The sequence below is a fragment of the Cryptococcus depauperatus genome, chromosome 1 (genome assembly GCF_001720195.1).
Source record: "Cryptococcus depauperatus CBS 7841 chromosome 1, complete sequence".
Classification (NCBI taxonomy): domain Eukaryota; kingdom Fungi; phylum Basidiomycota; class Tremellomycetes; order Tremellales; family Cryptococcaceae; genus Cryptococcus; species Cryptococcus depauperatus.
The window spans coordinates 1,665,911-1,682,214 of NC_089468.1; the positions used below are offsets into that span (position 1 = coordinate 1,665,911).

General features: G+C 44.6%; 7 protein-coding genes across 7 annotated transcripts; 5 read left to right on the forward strand and 2 right to left on the reverse strand.

Annotated features, from left to right (window-relative positions):
• Positions 1 to 42: 42 nt before the first annotated feature.
• On the reverse strand, positions 43 to 494 carry L203_100625 (uncharacterized protein; the record flags this gene model as incomplete). The annotated part of the gene is made up of 2 exons (XM_066210082.1): positions 43 to 215; positions 275 to 494. The coding sequence occupies 2 exons, from the start codon at positions 492 to 494 to the stop codon at positions 43 to 45; spliced, it is 393 nt and encodes a 130-aa protein (XP_066066179.1).
• A 221-nt stretch (positions 495 to 715) lies between these two features.
• L203_100626 (uncharacterized protein) lies at positions 716 to 2,573 on the forward strand (the record flags this gene model as incomplete). The annotated part of the gene is made up of 5 exons (XM_066210083.1): positions 716 to 851; positions 905 to 1,143; positions 1,187 to 1,402; positions 1,447 to 2,324; positions 2,381 to 2,573. 5 exons carry the CDS (start codon positions 716 to 718, stop codon positions 2,571 to 2,573), a joined length of 1,662 nt encoding a protein of 553 aa, XP_066066180.1.
• A 32-nt stretch (positions 2,574 to 2,605) lies between these two features.
• Positions 2,606 to 4,117, reverse strand: L203_100627 (uncharacterized protein; the record flags this gene model as incomplete). Its single annotated transcript, XM_066210084.1, has 7 exons — positions 2,606 to 2,640; positions 2,695 to 2,848; positions 2,900 to 3,059; positions 3,118 to 3,358; positions 3,417 to 3,571; positions 3,627 to 3,861; positions 3,913 to 4,117. The coding sequence occupies 7 exons, from the start codon at positions 4,115 to 4,117 to the stop codon at positions 2,606 to 2,608; spliced, it is 1,185 nt and encodes a 394-aa protein (XP_066066181.1).
• A 1,071-nt stretch (positions 4,118 to 5,188) lies between these two features.
• Positions 5,189 to 6,625, forward strand: L203_100628 (uncharacterized protein; the record flags this gene model as incomplete). Its single annotated transcript, XM_066210085.1, has 1 exon — positions 5,189 to 6,625. One exon carries the CDS (start codon positions 5,189 to 5,191, stop codon positions 6,623 to 6,625), a length of 1,437 nt encoding a protein of 478 aa, XP_066066182.1.
• A 3,479-nt stretch (positions 6,626 to 10,104) lies between these two features.
• On the forward strand, positions 10,105 to 12,022 carry L203_100629 (enolase; the record flags this gene model as incomplete). Its single annotated transcript, XM_066210086.1, has 9 exons — positions 10,105 to 10,137; positions 10,215 to 10,230; positions 10,437 to 10,568; positions 10,611 to 10,807; positions 10,856 to 11,090; positions 11,139 to 11,314; positions 11,370 to 11,653; positions 11,709 to 11,857; positions 11,910 to 12,022. 9 exons carry the CDS (start codon positions 10,105 to 10,107, stop codon positions 12,020 to 12,022), a joined length of 1,335 nt encoding a protein of 444 aa, XP_066066183.1.
• Positions 12,023 to 12,316: 294 nt separating this feature from the next.
• On the forward strand, positions 12,317 to 14,116 carry L203_100630 (uncharacterized protein; the record flags this gene model as incomplete). The annotated part of the gene is made up of 7 exons (XM_066210087.1): positions 12,317 to 12,397; positions 12,448 to 12,503; positions 12,552 to 12,952; positions 12,999 to 13,069; positions 13,122 to 13,370; positions 13,424 to 13,799; positions 13,857 to 14,116. The coding sequence occupies 7 exons, from the start codon at positions 12,317 to 12,319 to the stop codon at positions 14,114 to 14,116; spliced, it is 1,494 nt and encodes a 497-aa protein (XP_066066184.1).
• Positions 14,117 to 14,711: 595 nt separating this feature from the next.
• On the forward strand, positions 14,712 to 15,833 carry L203_100631 (uncharacterized protein; the record flags this gene model as incomplete). The annotated part of the gene is made up of 1 exon (XM_066210088.1): positions 14,712 to 15,833. The coding sequence occupies one exon, from the start codon at positions 14,712 to 14,714 to the stop codon at positions 15,831 to 15,833; it is 1,122 nt and encodes a 373-aa protein (XP_066066185.1).
• Between the last annotated feature and the right edge of the window lie 471 nt (positions 15,834 to 16,304).

The following is a 16,304-nucleotide window of genomic DNA, read 5'->3' on the forward strand; positions in this document are numbered from 1 at the left end:
GCTATACAAAGTATGTCTATCCCAAGAATGTAGTATTATCGGCTATAGGTCTCTGCCAACTTGCCGTTCTTCTGCCATAGACACAATTCTGTCACCTAAAGCCTTTTGTAGTCGAAAAACAACCTTATTCCATCCTTCTAGAGATTTTATCCTGTTGCTCAGTCGTACAATCCAGATGGTAGTAAGTATTATAAACAATATCAAAGCAAATGACACTGTACACGATAAAAATCTAAGCCATTTGCGTCTGATCAGAGATGATGGAGATAATCACTTAGAGCTTTGAGTCTTGTCGGTCTCCTATGATCGCTCTTGATCCTCAGTCCTTTTTTCATGTCTCCAACCATACTGCCTCCTACGCCTTGTCCGTTCTCCCTTCTTCTAAGACGTCCAGAATGATACGATTGTGTATGACGTCCGTTGACAGAAATGCTTGTAGCCAAAAAGGAGGAGTTGTTGGACAAGGAGCCCAGAAGATGCTGCTTTTCACTCATTCTTAATGTAGAAATATATATAGTTGATATTTGGATGAGTTTTTACAAAAGTATATAATTCTTAAATCCTATCACTAGTAAAGTAAATGATGATGGATAAACATTTCTTGTGATGTCACGACTTTCAACTATAACCGTCCACATCTTTTGATTACAATTGTTTAAAGATTTCATGAATTTGTCATTTCTTTCATCAAGAAGCTGTAACCCAGCTAGACCCAATGTCTAATGCAGATCTCACCCGAGGATGGCTTCAATCTGTCCTCCGCCCTTTTCCCTCGCGCGACGTTATTCTCCAGCAAGTCTTGGAGGTATTGCGAGAAAGAAGGACATTGGCAGTCAAAACAGAAGCTTTTAGTAAGCTCCAACAATAACTTCTTCATCCGTGAGCTTACCTCTCCATATGTTAGCGTTTGATTCTGGACACACGGCGCTGCTATTACTGTTGTATGGGACACTACCGATAACATATCGCGGAGCCACATATCAAATACCTATGCACCTTTGGATACCTCATGAGTACCCCAGATTACCTCCTCTGGTTTTTGTGATGCCTACTAAAGAAATGGGAATAAGAAAGAGCAGGGAAGTTGAGCCATCTGGACACATTCGAGAGCAAGTTATGAATGAATGGTGGAGGACTTGGGATGTGCGTCTAATGAGTCGACGAGTTATCACTAACAGTACTTCAGATAAAAGATTTGGGCACACTATTAAAACATCTTTCTGATCTATTTTCCGTAACGCCTCCAGTCTTTGCAAAACCGCCAGGGAGCGACGTTTCTGAGAGAGGTAAAAGTCCCTTAGTCAATAGCCAGTCGCCAGCACTTGTCTGTAATCAAGCAACAAACAATCAGCCACCAGTGCCACCCACTCGTCTTGCTGTTGAGTCTTCTCCTAACGTAGAGGTAGGCTATATATGACGCTATGAGTCACTTCTGACCCATTGCAGATGCTTCCAACCTACCGGCCCGCACCCTCTCCTCCTCTTCCTCTCCATTCCCACGTCCCCACACATGTCCGTCAATCTTCAACTCCTTCATATACATCTCACACATCAGCGACTGTCACTAATATGGCCAATTTGCCGCCACCGATACCTACTCATCCAACTCGGGGTGTACCTCCTCAAACACCAGCAGTTGTTCCTGTTGTCCCACCCAGACCATACTCTGTGACTTATCCGATGCCATCACAGTTAGCTGGAAGTAGTTCACAAGGAAACATGCCAACGGAAAGTGGCAACATGTCCAGTCAAGACTTAGCATCAGGTATTCAACCCATCGCGGGTACATACCATTCAATTACACGAGTCCAACCTCCTGCATCGCAAGTTACCGTTTCTCCTCCTCAGTCTGTTTTGTATCCTCAGACTTCGCCTACATTGCAACCTCCAGCTGTTCAGGCCCCCAAGAAAGCTGCACAAGACCTTCTTTCATCTCCAGAACCTAGTTTTGCGGCTCTACCCTCTGATTCTTCCAGCTCTAGTCATCCCCCACCATTGCCACCATCTAAACCACCACCTCCATCACTACTTCATCTTCATTCCATCCTCTTACCTCATCTACAGACTTCCCTTTCTCTATTTTTACAATCTTTTCAATCTTCAATTGAACATCTTCAAGCTAGGAGGGACGATTTGAAGACAGGAGAGCCCGCAATACGCGATGAGATGGCAAGGCTAGAAGCCGTCAAGAAAGTATGTGATTCTGTAGGAAAGAGAATGGAAGATGTGGTTCATCAGGGAGAAGCAAGAGTAGTAGAATTGGAAGCAAAAGGCGAAGTTGGGGTAGATGAACTTGTTTGTGGAATATCCATCGTTCATAACCAGTGAGCCTTCCGTTTTTGACAAATTTGTCTGAGATAACTAAGTCATACATAAACAGAATGATAGACCTAGTTGCAGAAGACAACGCTATAGAAGATACCATCTATCACATGACTCGTGCCCTTGATGCTGAAAGAGTTGATCTTGACAGGTATCTCAAGTCCATTAGATCGCTTGCAAGAGAGCAATACATGAAGAGAGCATTGATTGAAAGAATCTTACAAGGTATGGGTCAGACGCAGGGTTGGTGATATTCACATATGCATAAACATTTACAAACTGTTTATTTTTTGAGCTGGCTATGAGCAATTAATCCCGCTTTTTTTTGAACGAGATCAGTTGTCATCGATGTGTGAGTTTTAAACAACTTACGATAGACGTATCGTTGATTCGCAGCTGTAGTTATATGGACGCCTTCATTCTTCATGTTTTGGAGCAAGTTGGCTTCGTCCCATGAATTAAGATCCTTATTCTTGGGAGGTTTTTTGGGTCCAGCAACTCGGCGATATATATACCATAAGATTACCTAGCATCTTATCATCATCATGACATGCGCAACTCAAAAAATGGCACTTGCCAGTCCAGCCAATGATCCCAGAATGGCACCAATGATTACTCCAACATTTGACGGTCCTCCATCATTTGCTGGTGCTGCCGAATCCGAGCTGGAGCTGTTACTGTTTAGTTTCCCGGTGGGCGTTGGACCTAAAGTCGTTGTCTCTCCACCAATATTGCCACTAAGACACGAAGGGCATAAATTAGCTGTGTATAAAAGGGGAAAGAAGATCCAGTTACATGAACCCAACGCCACGCTTAGGACCAAAAGCAGTGAAGCCATCAATGACCAGGCCGCCACCTTGCGCTTCTATCTGCAGAGTGTGAGTTGTGCTGGTGTCTAAATTGGTAGCAAAGAAAAGCAAGGTATCGTGCACGGTCGCATTATTTGAACTATCATACGTTGCCTTTGTAGAATCTAAATTGACCGTATAGGTTGAGCAGGTGGGACAGACAACACCAGTGACTGTGATTGATGCCCCTGTATATGAGGGTAAATGATATTGTCAAGTCAGAGAAATAATGACATGACTACTTACCTTTGAACATGACCTGGGCGGTTGCGCCTGCCGTCGTAGTCATTGATAAGGTAGAATTTTGATCTGCCGAAGATACTTGCACAGCCGTATTGTTGGATACTACAGGCGCAAAGCCAGAATATTTCACGAGTGGTGAGGAATCATCGAGTGTTACGCTCTCTGTATCGTTGCTTCATCCGGTTAGTCCAGCTACATCCCCCAGACACCTACATATTAGGTCCCAGATGTGTTTCCACCCATGCGCCTTGGAATCGAAAGTCTTGATCGCATCCGCTTGCTCCTCCTTCTTTGCATTCAACAGTCAAAGTGAAAGTTTGTGGCTTGAACTCATTTGGATACGATGTCCAATTCTGTCCAGACTTCCAAGGTGTGTCAGGATCGCTATTCTGCGAAAATACAACATGATGAGAATCGAGCTCAGAGAATATTGGAGCAAAGTTGGTCGCTAGGTGAGCGTTAGTATACAGAGAACTCTAATGATCTGAAGCTCTCTAACCATATATTAATGGAAGTATAACTCCCGCCTTCCCTTTTGTTGAATGAAAAGTCGGGGTATTTCCTCCAGTTGCTGCGCCAGCACTACTTTCTGAGCCAATGTGTCCCACCCAAGCATTCAGTCCCTTGCCTGCAAAATAGGCTTCAGCCGGAGAGTAAAAGAACAAAGGCGAAGCGTCTGATATCCAGAGGTGTGAGAGCGACATGCCGTAACCGACCAGCGCGTTTGTTCTAACGATTAGCCCAGCTCAATTGCGCAAGAAAAGAAAAGAGTTTGGCAGGTTATATCAACCGAACAGACCTGGCTGTGATGTAGACGAGTGACATTGGAATGTAAGGTCATATAGGGGAAGCTCAAAGGATCAATGGTTAGTTAAAGAAAGGAAAACAATTGAAGATTATTGTTATTAGAGAATTTTCTGGTAGTTGAGTTGAAATATATGTAGTTGTGGTTGTTAATAGAATATTAGAAAGAATCTATCACTTCATTTCTGTTTTTATTTGCCAGTCATGAAAGAAGAAAGAAGAAATATAAAATATGAAATAAAATAAATAAATGACAGTAGGATTCAATCCACCTAAGGATACCACGTGAGTGTCACGTGTTTTTGACATTATCATTATTTCAAGTAGAGACGCGTTGACGCGTCGACGCGTCTGGTGGAGGTTTGTGGATAATGTAGAGAAAATAAAAGTTGAATGATTGATTCTCTTTCTTTTCTTTTCTTTTTCTTTTCTTTTTCTTTTCTCTCAGCCCAAGAAACAAAAGGGCATCCGCAGAAAACCCTCTTCTCCCTATTCTTTTTGACTCTGAGATACCTCGTACAACGTACGCTTCTTCCCATCCCCATCACCGTAGGACCGTTGTGTCATTCAACATGGACAATTCTGTAAGCGAAGGCTCCCGGAATAAGAATTCTCAAGAGGATCAGTCTTGTTCATGTCTAGATAAAAGTGCTTGTGACTGTCATAAGAGCAAAAAGCGTCATTCAAAAAAAGGTCAGTTTCAGATTGTCATTGAATCCTTGATACAGGTTGACCTCTGCCCAGATCGATCAAGATGTTCCATTTGTAAGGACTCAATCAACAATTGTTACAGAAAAGCTCAGGCTTTTAACCGGGACTGGATGGCGTTTTCTGTTTTGCATCCTTGTGCAAATCTAGACTGTAGCGCAAGTAAGTCCACTTCTGGCTAGTCTAGGGGAAAGCTAAGCAACGCAGATTATTGCACAGCTTGTGCCATGATCTGTACCCTCCATGAGACCCGTGCCAAAAAAATGCCTATATGTCAAGTGTGTGATCGACCTCTTTTCTTCCGTTCTCTCCCTAAGCGAGTTCAATGTTATGACGATGCCTATGTCTCTTGCATCATACGCAATACACCTGTAGAATCACGTTCTCCTAACCCTGCAGGTCTTCTTGTGCTACTTCGTATGGTCATTGAACGCTACAGAAAAACAATTGGCGGCTCTTCAAATTTTGACCAAGATCAATTCAATAACTGGATGATGGATTTGCACTATGGTTTCACCAAGAGACCACTTGATTGGAGCAGACTTGACAGAATCACACTGACTATTGTTTGGCAATGTTCGTTTGGTCCTCAAGGCCCAACTCTGTCTCCTCATCTGATTGACACCCGGCTCCATTTTGATGATGTCTGGGATGATCCTGGTCGACGGCATGCGGCAGTGTTGGAAGGGCTCCTTGCCCTGAATCTTCATCCTGATGGTAAAAAGGCCTTGGATCGATTGAATAACCTTCGTCGACTTCTTCGAGCAAAAGATCCTTGTGATTCTCAGCGAGTGTGGAATATTTCTGAACGCCTTCATCGTATCGCGGTTACATATGTAACTAAAGCTCGACAACTTTGGATATATTGTCGAACCCAAACATATGCCGAAATCTCTGCAACACGCCATTCTAGTCTTGGATCCCTGGTGATTCCTCCAACAGCAACGATCGATGACTTACTTCGACTTCTCGAAGGAGTGCAGCCGAATCTGGAAGACTTTGACTGGGAGTACTTGCACGAATATCCTACAAAATCGCCGGTATGGCCCCATTCAGATTTCCGAGTGGCTGCTGGCTTAGGTCTTCCGGTACCAGCAAAGTTTACGACAATGTCAACATCAGAAAAGGACGTCGCTTTCCCCAAGCCTTCTTCAAGTCAGCCAAATTCAAATCTGACTGCGCCTGCATCAAATGTTACGACCACAGGTTCTATCAATCCGCCGCCTCCAGTGCCAACACGCACTCAACTTACACCTCGCATGCTTGAAACTCCACAAAAGTCACAGATCACTCAAAATATGCCAAGAGGTACTCCAATCATTGACTCTTCCCACCGTCAACTTTTCCTTTCTGAATCTCATCAAGACTCTTCGGCAACCGATGGCACGCAGCATAGAACAAGCAAAGTTGATGACGCTTTCACAGCAACTCCACAGTCATTGAAAACTAATGAGCCTGCTTCAAATACATTCAGCCATCTCGCTAGTTCTCGAAGTCTGGAGCAGTCCAATGGAACGTTTCTTGACCATCCACTCACTGAACAAAATGATACTTTTGGCCTTGCTAATCTGTCCGAAACAGAATGGGCATTGTACGAAACAAAAAGCGTGAGTCAAAAGGATTTGACAAGCAACGAAGAAGAACATCTCGATCAAGAAGGAATGTCGTTGGTCTCAATGCTGAAAGCCGATGAAGCGTAGGGAAATGGTGATTGGGGACACGGATTCGAGCACATGGCTGGGCTGACTCGAAAGTCTTGGACTTTATCCATATTTCGTTTCAGCTTTTGCAGCTATAGTTACCTAGTTGAGTCTTTTGTTCTTGATAGTGTTTTGAGATTCATCTGAGTAATTTTAATTCATTAGTACATGTATCGTATCATGTGTGAACTACCAATTCACATGTCAGAATCTTCACTGCCCCAGCTTATAAGGTTCGCAGGTCTACTTGAAGACTTCATCCTGGTTTTGCCCATCCTTGTGGTGTTCCAGATGCTTTGTCCAACTGACGCACTGCTAATCCATCTCAAGATTCTCTCATCAGGTCATAATCTTGGACAGGGAGAGCTGATAAGCTAGCAGCTCGGGCTTTATGAGAGAATTGTCCGGACTGGCAGCGAAAGGAAGCAAGAACAATGGCGGAAGGTAAGGTATGTTCTCATCCTGAGCATTCTTATCTACTCTGCCGCCGTCTTCTGCTACTTTCTTGGATTCTGCCGCCTGAAAGTCGTCAATAAGATCTTCACTGTCAAACTTTGTGAAGCTTCGGCAATGAAAGTGTCGCGATATTCATCAACGAGGATACATGTCAGGAGTGAGGTTGTTCTTGGGCTTGGTCTGGGAGTCCTTGGGACGAGTGGATTATCTAGGAGTATCTATCTCAAATAGATGAAGACAGCTATCAAAATTCATTCCTTGGGGAACTATGAACCACAATCCCTTCCTTATATCTTGTTTGCTCTACGTCCTTCAACCAGGTTCTAGTTCAACCAACTATACCATTCCTCTGCATACACACTATCCTGTCTTCTTATATCCGCACCTTGTACATGATCCTGACATACTGTTGTCAATTTACACTCGAGTTCCGGCTACCACCTTACAGCTCAAGACTGCAAGTCACTACGATTGTACTCCTGCTCCAGATCCCAAGGTCACCGGTATTAGAATCGTAACAGTTCACTACTAGTATACCATCTTTTCTCCCAGTTAACTCCTAGAGTAGCTGAAGATAACTCTTTGTTAACAACAACTGTCATATATTGGCCCATCTTGCTCACCTAAAGCTCACACAAGCATCTCGCAACTGCATATTGGAATGTATCATCCGAGGAAACTTGTATACTGTTTATTGCGCGCCAATGTCGTCCTGTCTAGAAGGTAGCACCGTTATTCTTGGTTCACTCCTTATTCAACTTCTTAATCGACTTGCCAACCAGGTTTCAACCATCTTTCGACCTGATAATGACTTGAGACGCACAAAGATTTCCCCGCCTGAGATTTTTGACACTACAAACCCATTGAAACTTGAACAGTTTCCATCAAGCTGCTACTTGGTATTCAAAGCAAGCCCCTCCCATTACCAAACAGTGGTGTCAAAGATTATTTACGCCTTTTCTTATTGACTCAGTCGTCAAATCCTGGTTTGAGCCTTTTATACATGGAGCCCGATTGTCAGGACCATGTACAAGGAAAGGATATAAGAACACAGCATACTGTGTATGCAGAGGAATGGTATAGTTGGTTGAACTAGAACCTGGCTGAAGGATGCAGAGCAAACAAGATATAAGGAAGGGATTGTGGTTCATAGTTCCCCAAGGAATGAATTTTGATAGCTGTCTTCATCTATTTGAGATAGATACTCCTAGATAATCCACTCGTCCCAAGGACTCCCAGACCAAGCCCAAGAACAACCTCATTCCTGACACCGATGATGATGGTTATCCGTCGTACTTTCTTACTTTCAAGGGATTTGAGAACGAACTTAAGCAAACTTTTGGAGATTCTGAGGGTTTGCAGCTGAGAATTGTCTCATCCAGTTCAAGATGAGCGATCACCATCAGGTGTCCCACTATATAGTTGATTTTCAACGATTTCAGGCTCGTCCCAAGTGGGACAAAAATGCCCTCATATATCAGTTTCGCAGGGGTCTTGCCCCTAGAATTTTAGACCAGCTGATACAAGAAGATAACAAGCCCACCACCCTGCAAGAACTTTAGTAGACAGTCCTTCGGATTGACCACCGTTATTGGAACCGCCAAAGGGAAAAGTCTGAACTTGACAAACATTCGATTGCCTACCCTTCAGGCCAACCCAGCCATCACTCCCCTGTCAACAAAATATCTCATCCCAATAACAACCAATGTACATTACCAAAGTCGGACATATCACTTCCAAGGAGCACCGCCGTAGACGGGAAAATAGCCTCTGTCTCTACTGTAGCGAGTTGAATCATGCCCGAGAAGGTTGTCCAAAACCAAGATGGTAAACTCAAGGCAGAGGTTGGGTCTAGTGAAGTTGTGATGAAACTTTTATGGATGGATTCTGCTTGGACACCTTGTTTGATCTGTTAGATATTCCCCTTGTTAATTCCGTTTCTCCAGTTGAGTATGTTCGACTTCAATCGTTCTTTAATTGGTTATTCTTTTCTTTGCTCAGTTCTGTTTGATTTAGCACTCCAAAAAACAGGGGTAAAACTGCAATTCGGAGTGCTTGACTGCTCAGTGATTATCTTAAAATTATCCTTTATAGACATGGCCACTGCGAGTGATACCCTTCAGCAAGTAATGTCCTATTCGTACATGGATTGCAGAATGTAAAACATCTGAATCGCGATTTGTCAACCCACTTTAGACTGGTAGCTAGAGTCGGGTTGAATGATATTTTCTCAACCTGCTGTTGCGACATCTTGAAAACTTGTCAACGGGAATAGAAGCAGAGTATACCATATTAGAGAAACGGATGGCTAAGGGATGCAGTAAGCGAGAACAAAGCGGTCGACACAAGGGAACACTGGGAATATTTGGATTTTATGATGAGGTCAAGACGAAAGAGTTGGAAAGATGGGATTTCCAAGCATCGCCATGTGTGGTGCTGTAAGGTGAGTTACTAGTTTCGCCTTTATTGGTTTGGTCCATGATCCAATGTTCAGCACTTCTTGAGCACAATGTTGCTTGCTTTTTAGACTCGTCGAGTGACCTTTGGCAAGACTTGAACAATGCTTGTGCTTGGCAAGTATGCGAAATCTTCAGTCAACGGATAAAAAGGTAGTTTGAGATAGAAGCAAGTTCCTCAATGATTGTAATGATCCAGCGACCATTCGTTTTGCCTCGTTACTTCCATGGCCTATGGCTGCTTATTTTGAATTATACGACTTTGAAGACAAGTCGGTATACTCTTGGACGGATTGCTAGTTTTTGCGGATGATTTGAGAGCAACATCTTGCATAGTTGGAAATTTATAAGAGTAAAAGAAGTTGTAGAGTCGAAAAGAATAAAAAATCTCCTTTTATATTCGTCTGCGTGCCTAATTATCAAGTCGGATAAAGGCGCCCGACACGGTCTAGTGAATTCCCGAATCACCGCAAGACTCTTTCACGCTCATTCTGTATCTCCCTTTCTACTTTTTTCCTTCTTCCTTTTCATATTGATAAAACTGGATTTAAACAGAATACAATTGAAATGTCTGTCGTTACCAAGGTTCATGCGCGTCAGGTATGTTGGTTCATGTTTAGAATGACTTGCATGGTCAGTGTGTGAGACTATTGGCTAACTTGTCTGCTTTTGACTAGATCTTTGACTCTCGAGATAAGTCTGCTCTTGCTTGTGCATACTTCCGAGTGCTTTTGGTACGCAAGCTGGTTTGCTTGCTGTATGAATCGCTCTCGGGCTCCTCTGCTCTCTTTGCGTTAGTGTTCCCATGCTAACATTGGCCTTGCCTTGTCATCTTTTGTCTTATCTCTCGTCGCAATGTCTTGTTCGCTGTGGCTATACCCTTGGATTGACCTATACACGCAACCCTACGGTAGAGGTTGATGTCATCACCGACAAAGGTCTCTTCCGTGCCGAAGTTCCCTCTGGGGCTTCCACGGGTGCTCATGAAGCTGTCGAACTGAGAGACAAGGGCACCGACTATCTTGGCAAAGGTATGCATACGGAGGAGCGAGATCGTCACTCATAGCCTATAGGTGTCACAAAAGCTGTTGAGAACGTCAACAATATTCTCGGGCCCGCTCTTGTGGAATCTAAGCTCCCCGTCACATCTCAACGGGACATTGATGACCTGCTCATCAAATGTGACGGTACTGACAACAAGGGCAAGCTTGGTGCTAATGCTATCCTTGGTGTCTCCATGGCCGTCTCTGAGGCCGCTGCCGCCGATAAGGTGTGTTTTAATCTCTTTCGGATGTGGGTTTGCATTGACATTGCCCAGGGCGTCCCTCTCTATGTCTATCTTGCTCAGCTTGCCGGCGTTCAAGAGCCCTATGTGCTTCCGGTGCCTGCCTTTAACGTCATCAATGGCGGATCTCATGCCGGTAACGCTCTTGCTTTCCAGGAATTCATGCTGCTTCCCACTGGTGCTTCCTCCTTTACTGAGGCTATGAAGATGGGTTCTGAGACTTATCACACCTTGAAAAAGGTCATCACTAAAAAGTATGGTATTGACGGTGAGTTTGCGCCTTGTCGTTATGCAAACGTTGCTCATGTATACATAGCTGCTAACGTCGGCGATGAGGGTGGCTTTGCACCAAACGTCTCTGGTGCTGAAGAGTCTCTTGAGATCCTTACCGAGGCCATCAAACAGGCTGGTTACACTGGCAAGGTTCAAATCGGTTTGGATGTTGCTTCTTCCGAGTTTTTCAAGGACGGCAAATATGACTTGGACTTCAAGGTGAGTCCAAGGCAACATGTCTAAATATAAAACCCTGCTTATGTTTGATATTCAGAACCCCAACTCCGACTCTTCCAAATGGCTTACAGGCGAGCAACTTGCTGACCTCTACCGCTCTTACTGCGAAAAGTACGACATTTGCTCTATTGAGGACCCCTTCCACGAAGATGACTTTGACGCTTGGGCTGCCTACAACGAGACTGCCCAGATCCAAATCGTCGGTGACGATTTGTTGGTCACCAACCCCAAGAGAATCAAAATGGCTATCGAGAAGAAGGCCTGCAACGCTCTTCTTTTAAAGATCAACCAGATTGGCACCATTTCTGAGTCCATTCAGGCGTACGCCCATCATGGTTTCTGTACGCTGATAAGCATGCTAACATGCATCGCATAGTGTTCAACTCGCTCAATCCAATGGCTGGGGTGTCATGACTTCTCACAGATCAGGCGAAACCGAGTCCACCTACATTGCCGACTTGGCCGTCGCTCTTAGGACTGGTGAGATCAAGACGGGTGCTCCTTGCCGATCTGAGCGTGTTGCCAGTAAGTACTCGCTGCATGACGTCAAAGAGGATGCACTTACAGACGCTTTCAGAATACAACCAGCTCCTCCGTATTGAAGAGGCTCTTGCTGGCAAGTCTATCTTTGCTGGCAACAAGGGTCTCTCCAGGGGCACTACTCCCCCTGAGTTGTTTAATTCCAAATAAACACTATATACTGGTATAGACAACTCGTGTCCTTGCTTGGCTTCTGCCGGGTGATCTGGATGAATGAGCGACTCTGCTACTGTTGAGACGAGAGTGTAAAAAGAAAAGTCGAGGAATCAAAGCAGGCACTATATAAAGCAAAGTTGAACAAGATTATGCATTATTGTTTTAATGGAAGCAAATTTGGGTGCAAAGAAATGTACGCGTTGTATGAATTGATTCAAGGCGCGTCTTGATTTTACATTTAGATCTTCTTTTCTTTTCTCTTTATATTTTCTTCAATCTTTTACCAGTATGAAGGCGATTGCTACATCTGAGGAGAACAAGGTCGCCTACAGAAGAATCAAGCATTTGATAGAGAATGAGGGCAGCATTGTATGGTTATGCCATGCTCCACAAGGCAAGCTGACTGAAATTGCTTCAAGATTACTTACAGGCAAGTCGCAAGGCAGGTTGGATGCCATATCAACACTGCAAAAAAGTATGGACAGAACCATAGTGCTGGCTCAAAAAGGCTAATGAGGAGCAGTCTTCTTCTCAATCATTTGGAATCCAATTCTAGCCTGTCCGCCACCTATATTCTATCTGGCAGACTACAACCCAATTCAAGCATAGGCAAAACGCAAATACCAAACGTCGACACTCTTTTCCCGTTACTCTCCTCTCCCCCACAAAAGTCATTGCGAGATTTGGGGAGTGGTCCAGTGAAGATTGTTGATATGGATGAGAGGAGCGAGGCGGCTTTTTCGGATATGGAAGAGACTCAGCCAAGACAGGAAGGAGACTTTTGGAGCAACGATAAAGGTGCAGAAGAGGGAGATGGTGGAATAGGAGGATCGATCAGAGAGGGTAAATGGGGAAATGATGAGTTATGGAGGAAGGAAGTACCTAGGTTTGGAGTAGTTTTGGCCAGGGATTATGAGCTTGAAGGTGAGGCTAGCTTACAGTCTTGGAAAACGAACGCTTAGAACAATAGACAAAAAGACACTCTTCGACGATAACGGTCTCAGTATACATATTTACTCTTTGGCCTCTGCCGTTATAAAGGTGAACACATCTTCCCCTCTGTCACCAAAATGCTTGGCTTATCAAGCCACAGGATCCCGCCAAATTTCTCATACCATCATTAGAACTGCATGAGTCTTCCAATCTCTATAATCCCGAGTTATATGGCACGATCTCTGGCAAAGCCGTTGAGCCTGTGCCCCCCATAGATACAAAACCAAAACTCACAGCTAAGATTTCGAAGGACAACCTATTAGGTGTAGAAAACAAACCCCCCATCAAAGAAAATCGTCCAGCAACAAGCGAAGGAAAAAAAGACAGTGGACTGAAGAATGAAATCAAAGTATGTTTCATAAGCAATCAAATTTTCATGAGAGACTTTTAACAAAGCTATAGGCGAAGTCAGGCCCATCAAGGTCTACTTCAAAGACAACTCTCAAAGCTTCTGGTTCCCGCAAGCGAATAGTTGCGTCCGATACTGAAGACGATGAGAGTGAATCCACGTCCAATATCAAGCGCAAGTCGAATGGACCTCCAACAAGCAAAATCTCGAAATCGCTTGAGCCAACCTCGTCAATGGTCGCTCGTAACGATCGGGCTGCGCTTGAGGCGATGGCTTCTATGGAATACGATTCATCCAAAGATGAGGACGACGATGTTGTCAAGAAGAAGAACAAGGAGGAAGAGAAACCATTGAGAGACAGTAAAACTGGAAGAAAGGTGAGGAGAATCAAAAAGACAAAGAGGGAAAAGGATAAGAAAGGCTATGTTGGTACATATTGGCCATGACCCATTGCTTAGTGGTGATTTCAGCTGACGCCATACGCAGTGTCTAAAGACTATTGGACCGACGAATCGTATGACGAGTCGGAAACCAATCCCGGGGCCCAGATAAAATCTCAAACGGCTGTCCCAAACAGACCAGCCATCAGACAGCACATTTCAACCTCCAGCGTTGGTAGTACAGCAAGCAACAGTGGTCTTGGCGGCTTGGGGGGTGGACCTGTGGGTAGCGGCGCCAGAAAGGCTGGCGGTGCAGGAAAAGCCGGAGGGCAAAGTACGTTGATGGGGTTTTTCAAAAAAAAGTAGATGTTTTCTGTAGTGCGGTAGTGTATAAATCAACATTGACGGCATGCAGCCCTATCTACATCTCTCTAATGCTCCATATCCTTTCCATTGAGACCTTCTGTCCAGCGACCAGGTCTTCCTTTCATCGCCCATGAGGGCTGACTTGTGTCACATCATAGCCCTTTGTCTGTAAAGTTTTTACTGAGTCATAACTCAACACTGCTCTATGCGGAATCTTGCCACATCGCCACTTTTGTCGAGTTTGTCATCCTCGACCCCGTCACTGCATTTAAAAGATAATACAACTTGAAATCTATCGCCATTCTTATTCCAACCTGCAATTGATCACACATAGGTTATGGCCTCTGGGCGAAGACCGATTACATCTCTGCTTTCAAAAGCTGCCAGGTCACAGCTTCTGTACAGATCATCTGTACCTGGAGATACAAAAAATTCCCTTCTAAATAGACCTTCTAACTGGCCTCAATCTACTGGCCCCTTTTCTTTCAAATCTGATGGCAACCTTTCTCGCTGGCCGCTAACAACTTATGTGAAACCCACGCCAAGAATCTCTATCTCTGGTCGGTCTTGTTATCCGCAATACTCCACATCAGCAATGATGGATAATAAAAAAGCTCAATTCCTCCCATGGCTTATTGAACACCTCAACGGTCAAGGAACTGCTTCAATCAATCCAACAAATGGACCATCTCAGAACTCTTCCAGGTGGTCCTCACCCATCGGAGGACTAAGAAAACCCACGATTCCCGAGCGACTAGCGGCTTTAAATACAGAAGGCACTAAGATATACAACAGAAGAAAGCCCAAGCAACTGCACAAGTCTAGGCTTAAGTCTCAAGGCAGACATCCCATACGGTCCAGGCAGGCTCTACGAAGCTTCATGTCCGGACGCACTCCACAACAAGATGTGCGCAGAATCGGGTTTGGACTGAATTCTCAATCTGGTGGTAGCTTCATGTCTAGACAGCCTGGGCCCAATCTACGTTCGTCTAGACGACATCCTTACTTGCTAGGCCCGTCCAGGCAATATTCATCTCACCCAATGTCCAGACCGTCCATATCTGAACGCATCCCACGACGATATGTGCACAGAACCGGGTTTGGACTGAATTCTCGACCTCCTGATAGCTTCATGTCTAGACAACTTTGGCCCAATCTACATCTGCCTAGACGACACCCTTACTCGCTGGGCTTGTCCGGGCAATATTCATCTCACCCAATGTCCAGACCGTCCATGTCCGAACGCACCACACAACAATCTGTGCACAGAATCGGTTCTGGACTGAATTCTCAATCTGGTGGTAGCTTCATGTTTGAACAACCTTGGTCCAATCGACGTTCGTCTAGACAACATCCTTATCCGCCGAACCAGTTCCCGCAAACTTCGTCTCACTCAAAGTTCAGGAGGCCCATGTTCCGACACGCCTCACAACATGTACCCAGCGCCGGGTTTGGACTGAATTCTCGACCTCCTGATAGCTTCATGTCTAGACCACCTGGGCCCCATCTATATTCGTCTAGATGTTCTGATCCGCCGAGCCCGTCTGAACAAAACTCATTTGTCCCAACGTCGAGACCGTCCATGTTCAAGGTGCCCGTGACTGGAAGTAGATTGTCTCGTAAATCAGAGTCTCACCCCAAACTCAAGTCTTGCCTCAGGGAACCAGGGGCGAGCCCGCCAAAACCAAAACGCAATGTTAGTTTTGTTGACCCATGACTTACATAGATCCCGACTGAGACCTGGCCGGCGTAGTCGCAAACCGTGAAAATGGTGTGTGGCTCATCCAGCTCAGATTTGGATGTGAATGTTGTATGAATGATTTCATAGATGATGTGTGGGGTCTTTTATCTAGAGTGATCTTGACCATGCATGCCTGTTGCTATAGTCTTGAGCTGTCGAATGACTGACCAGTCTTGGTCAATGAGTGTTGAAATAGAGTTGAATGGTTGAATTGTGGAAAGGTAAAAAAGTGGAATCCAAGTAGAATAGTTGTGACTGGTTAGTGTCACGTGACTATGAAAGCTTGTCAAGGATTTGACCCGGTTTATGAATATAGCATATATGATAAAGTAAGAGAGAAAGTAACAAAGTTTCTAATGGGCCAGACCTCGAAGCTATCTAATTAGGCGTGTCAATTATCCACATGCCTATCCGCAATATGCACCATGCCTATCTGTCACTTATTGT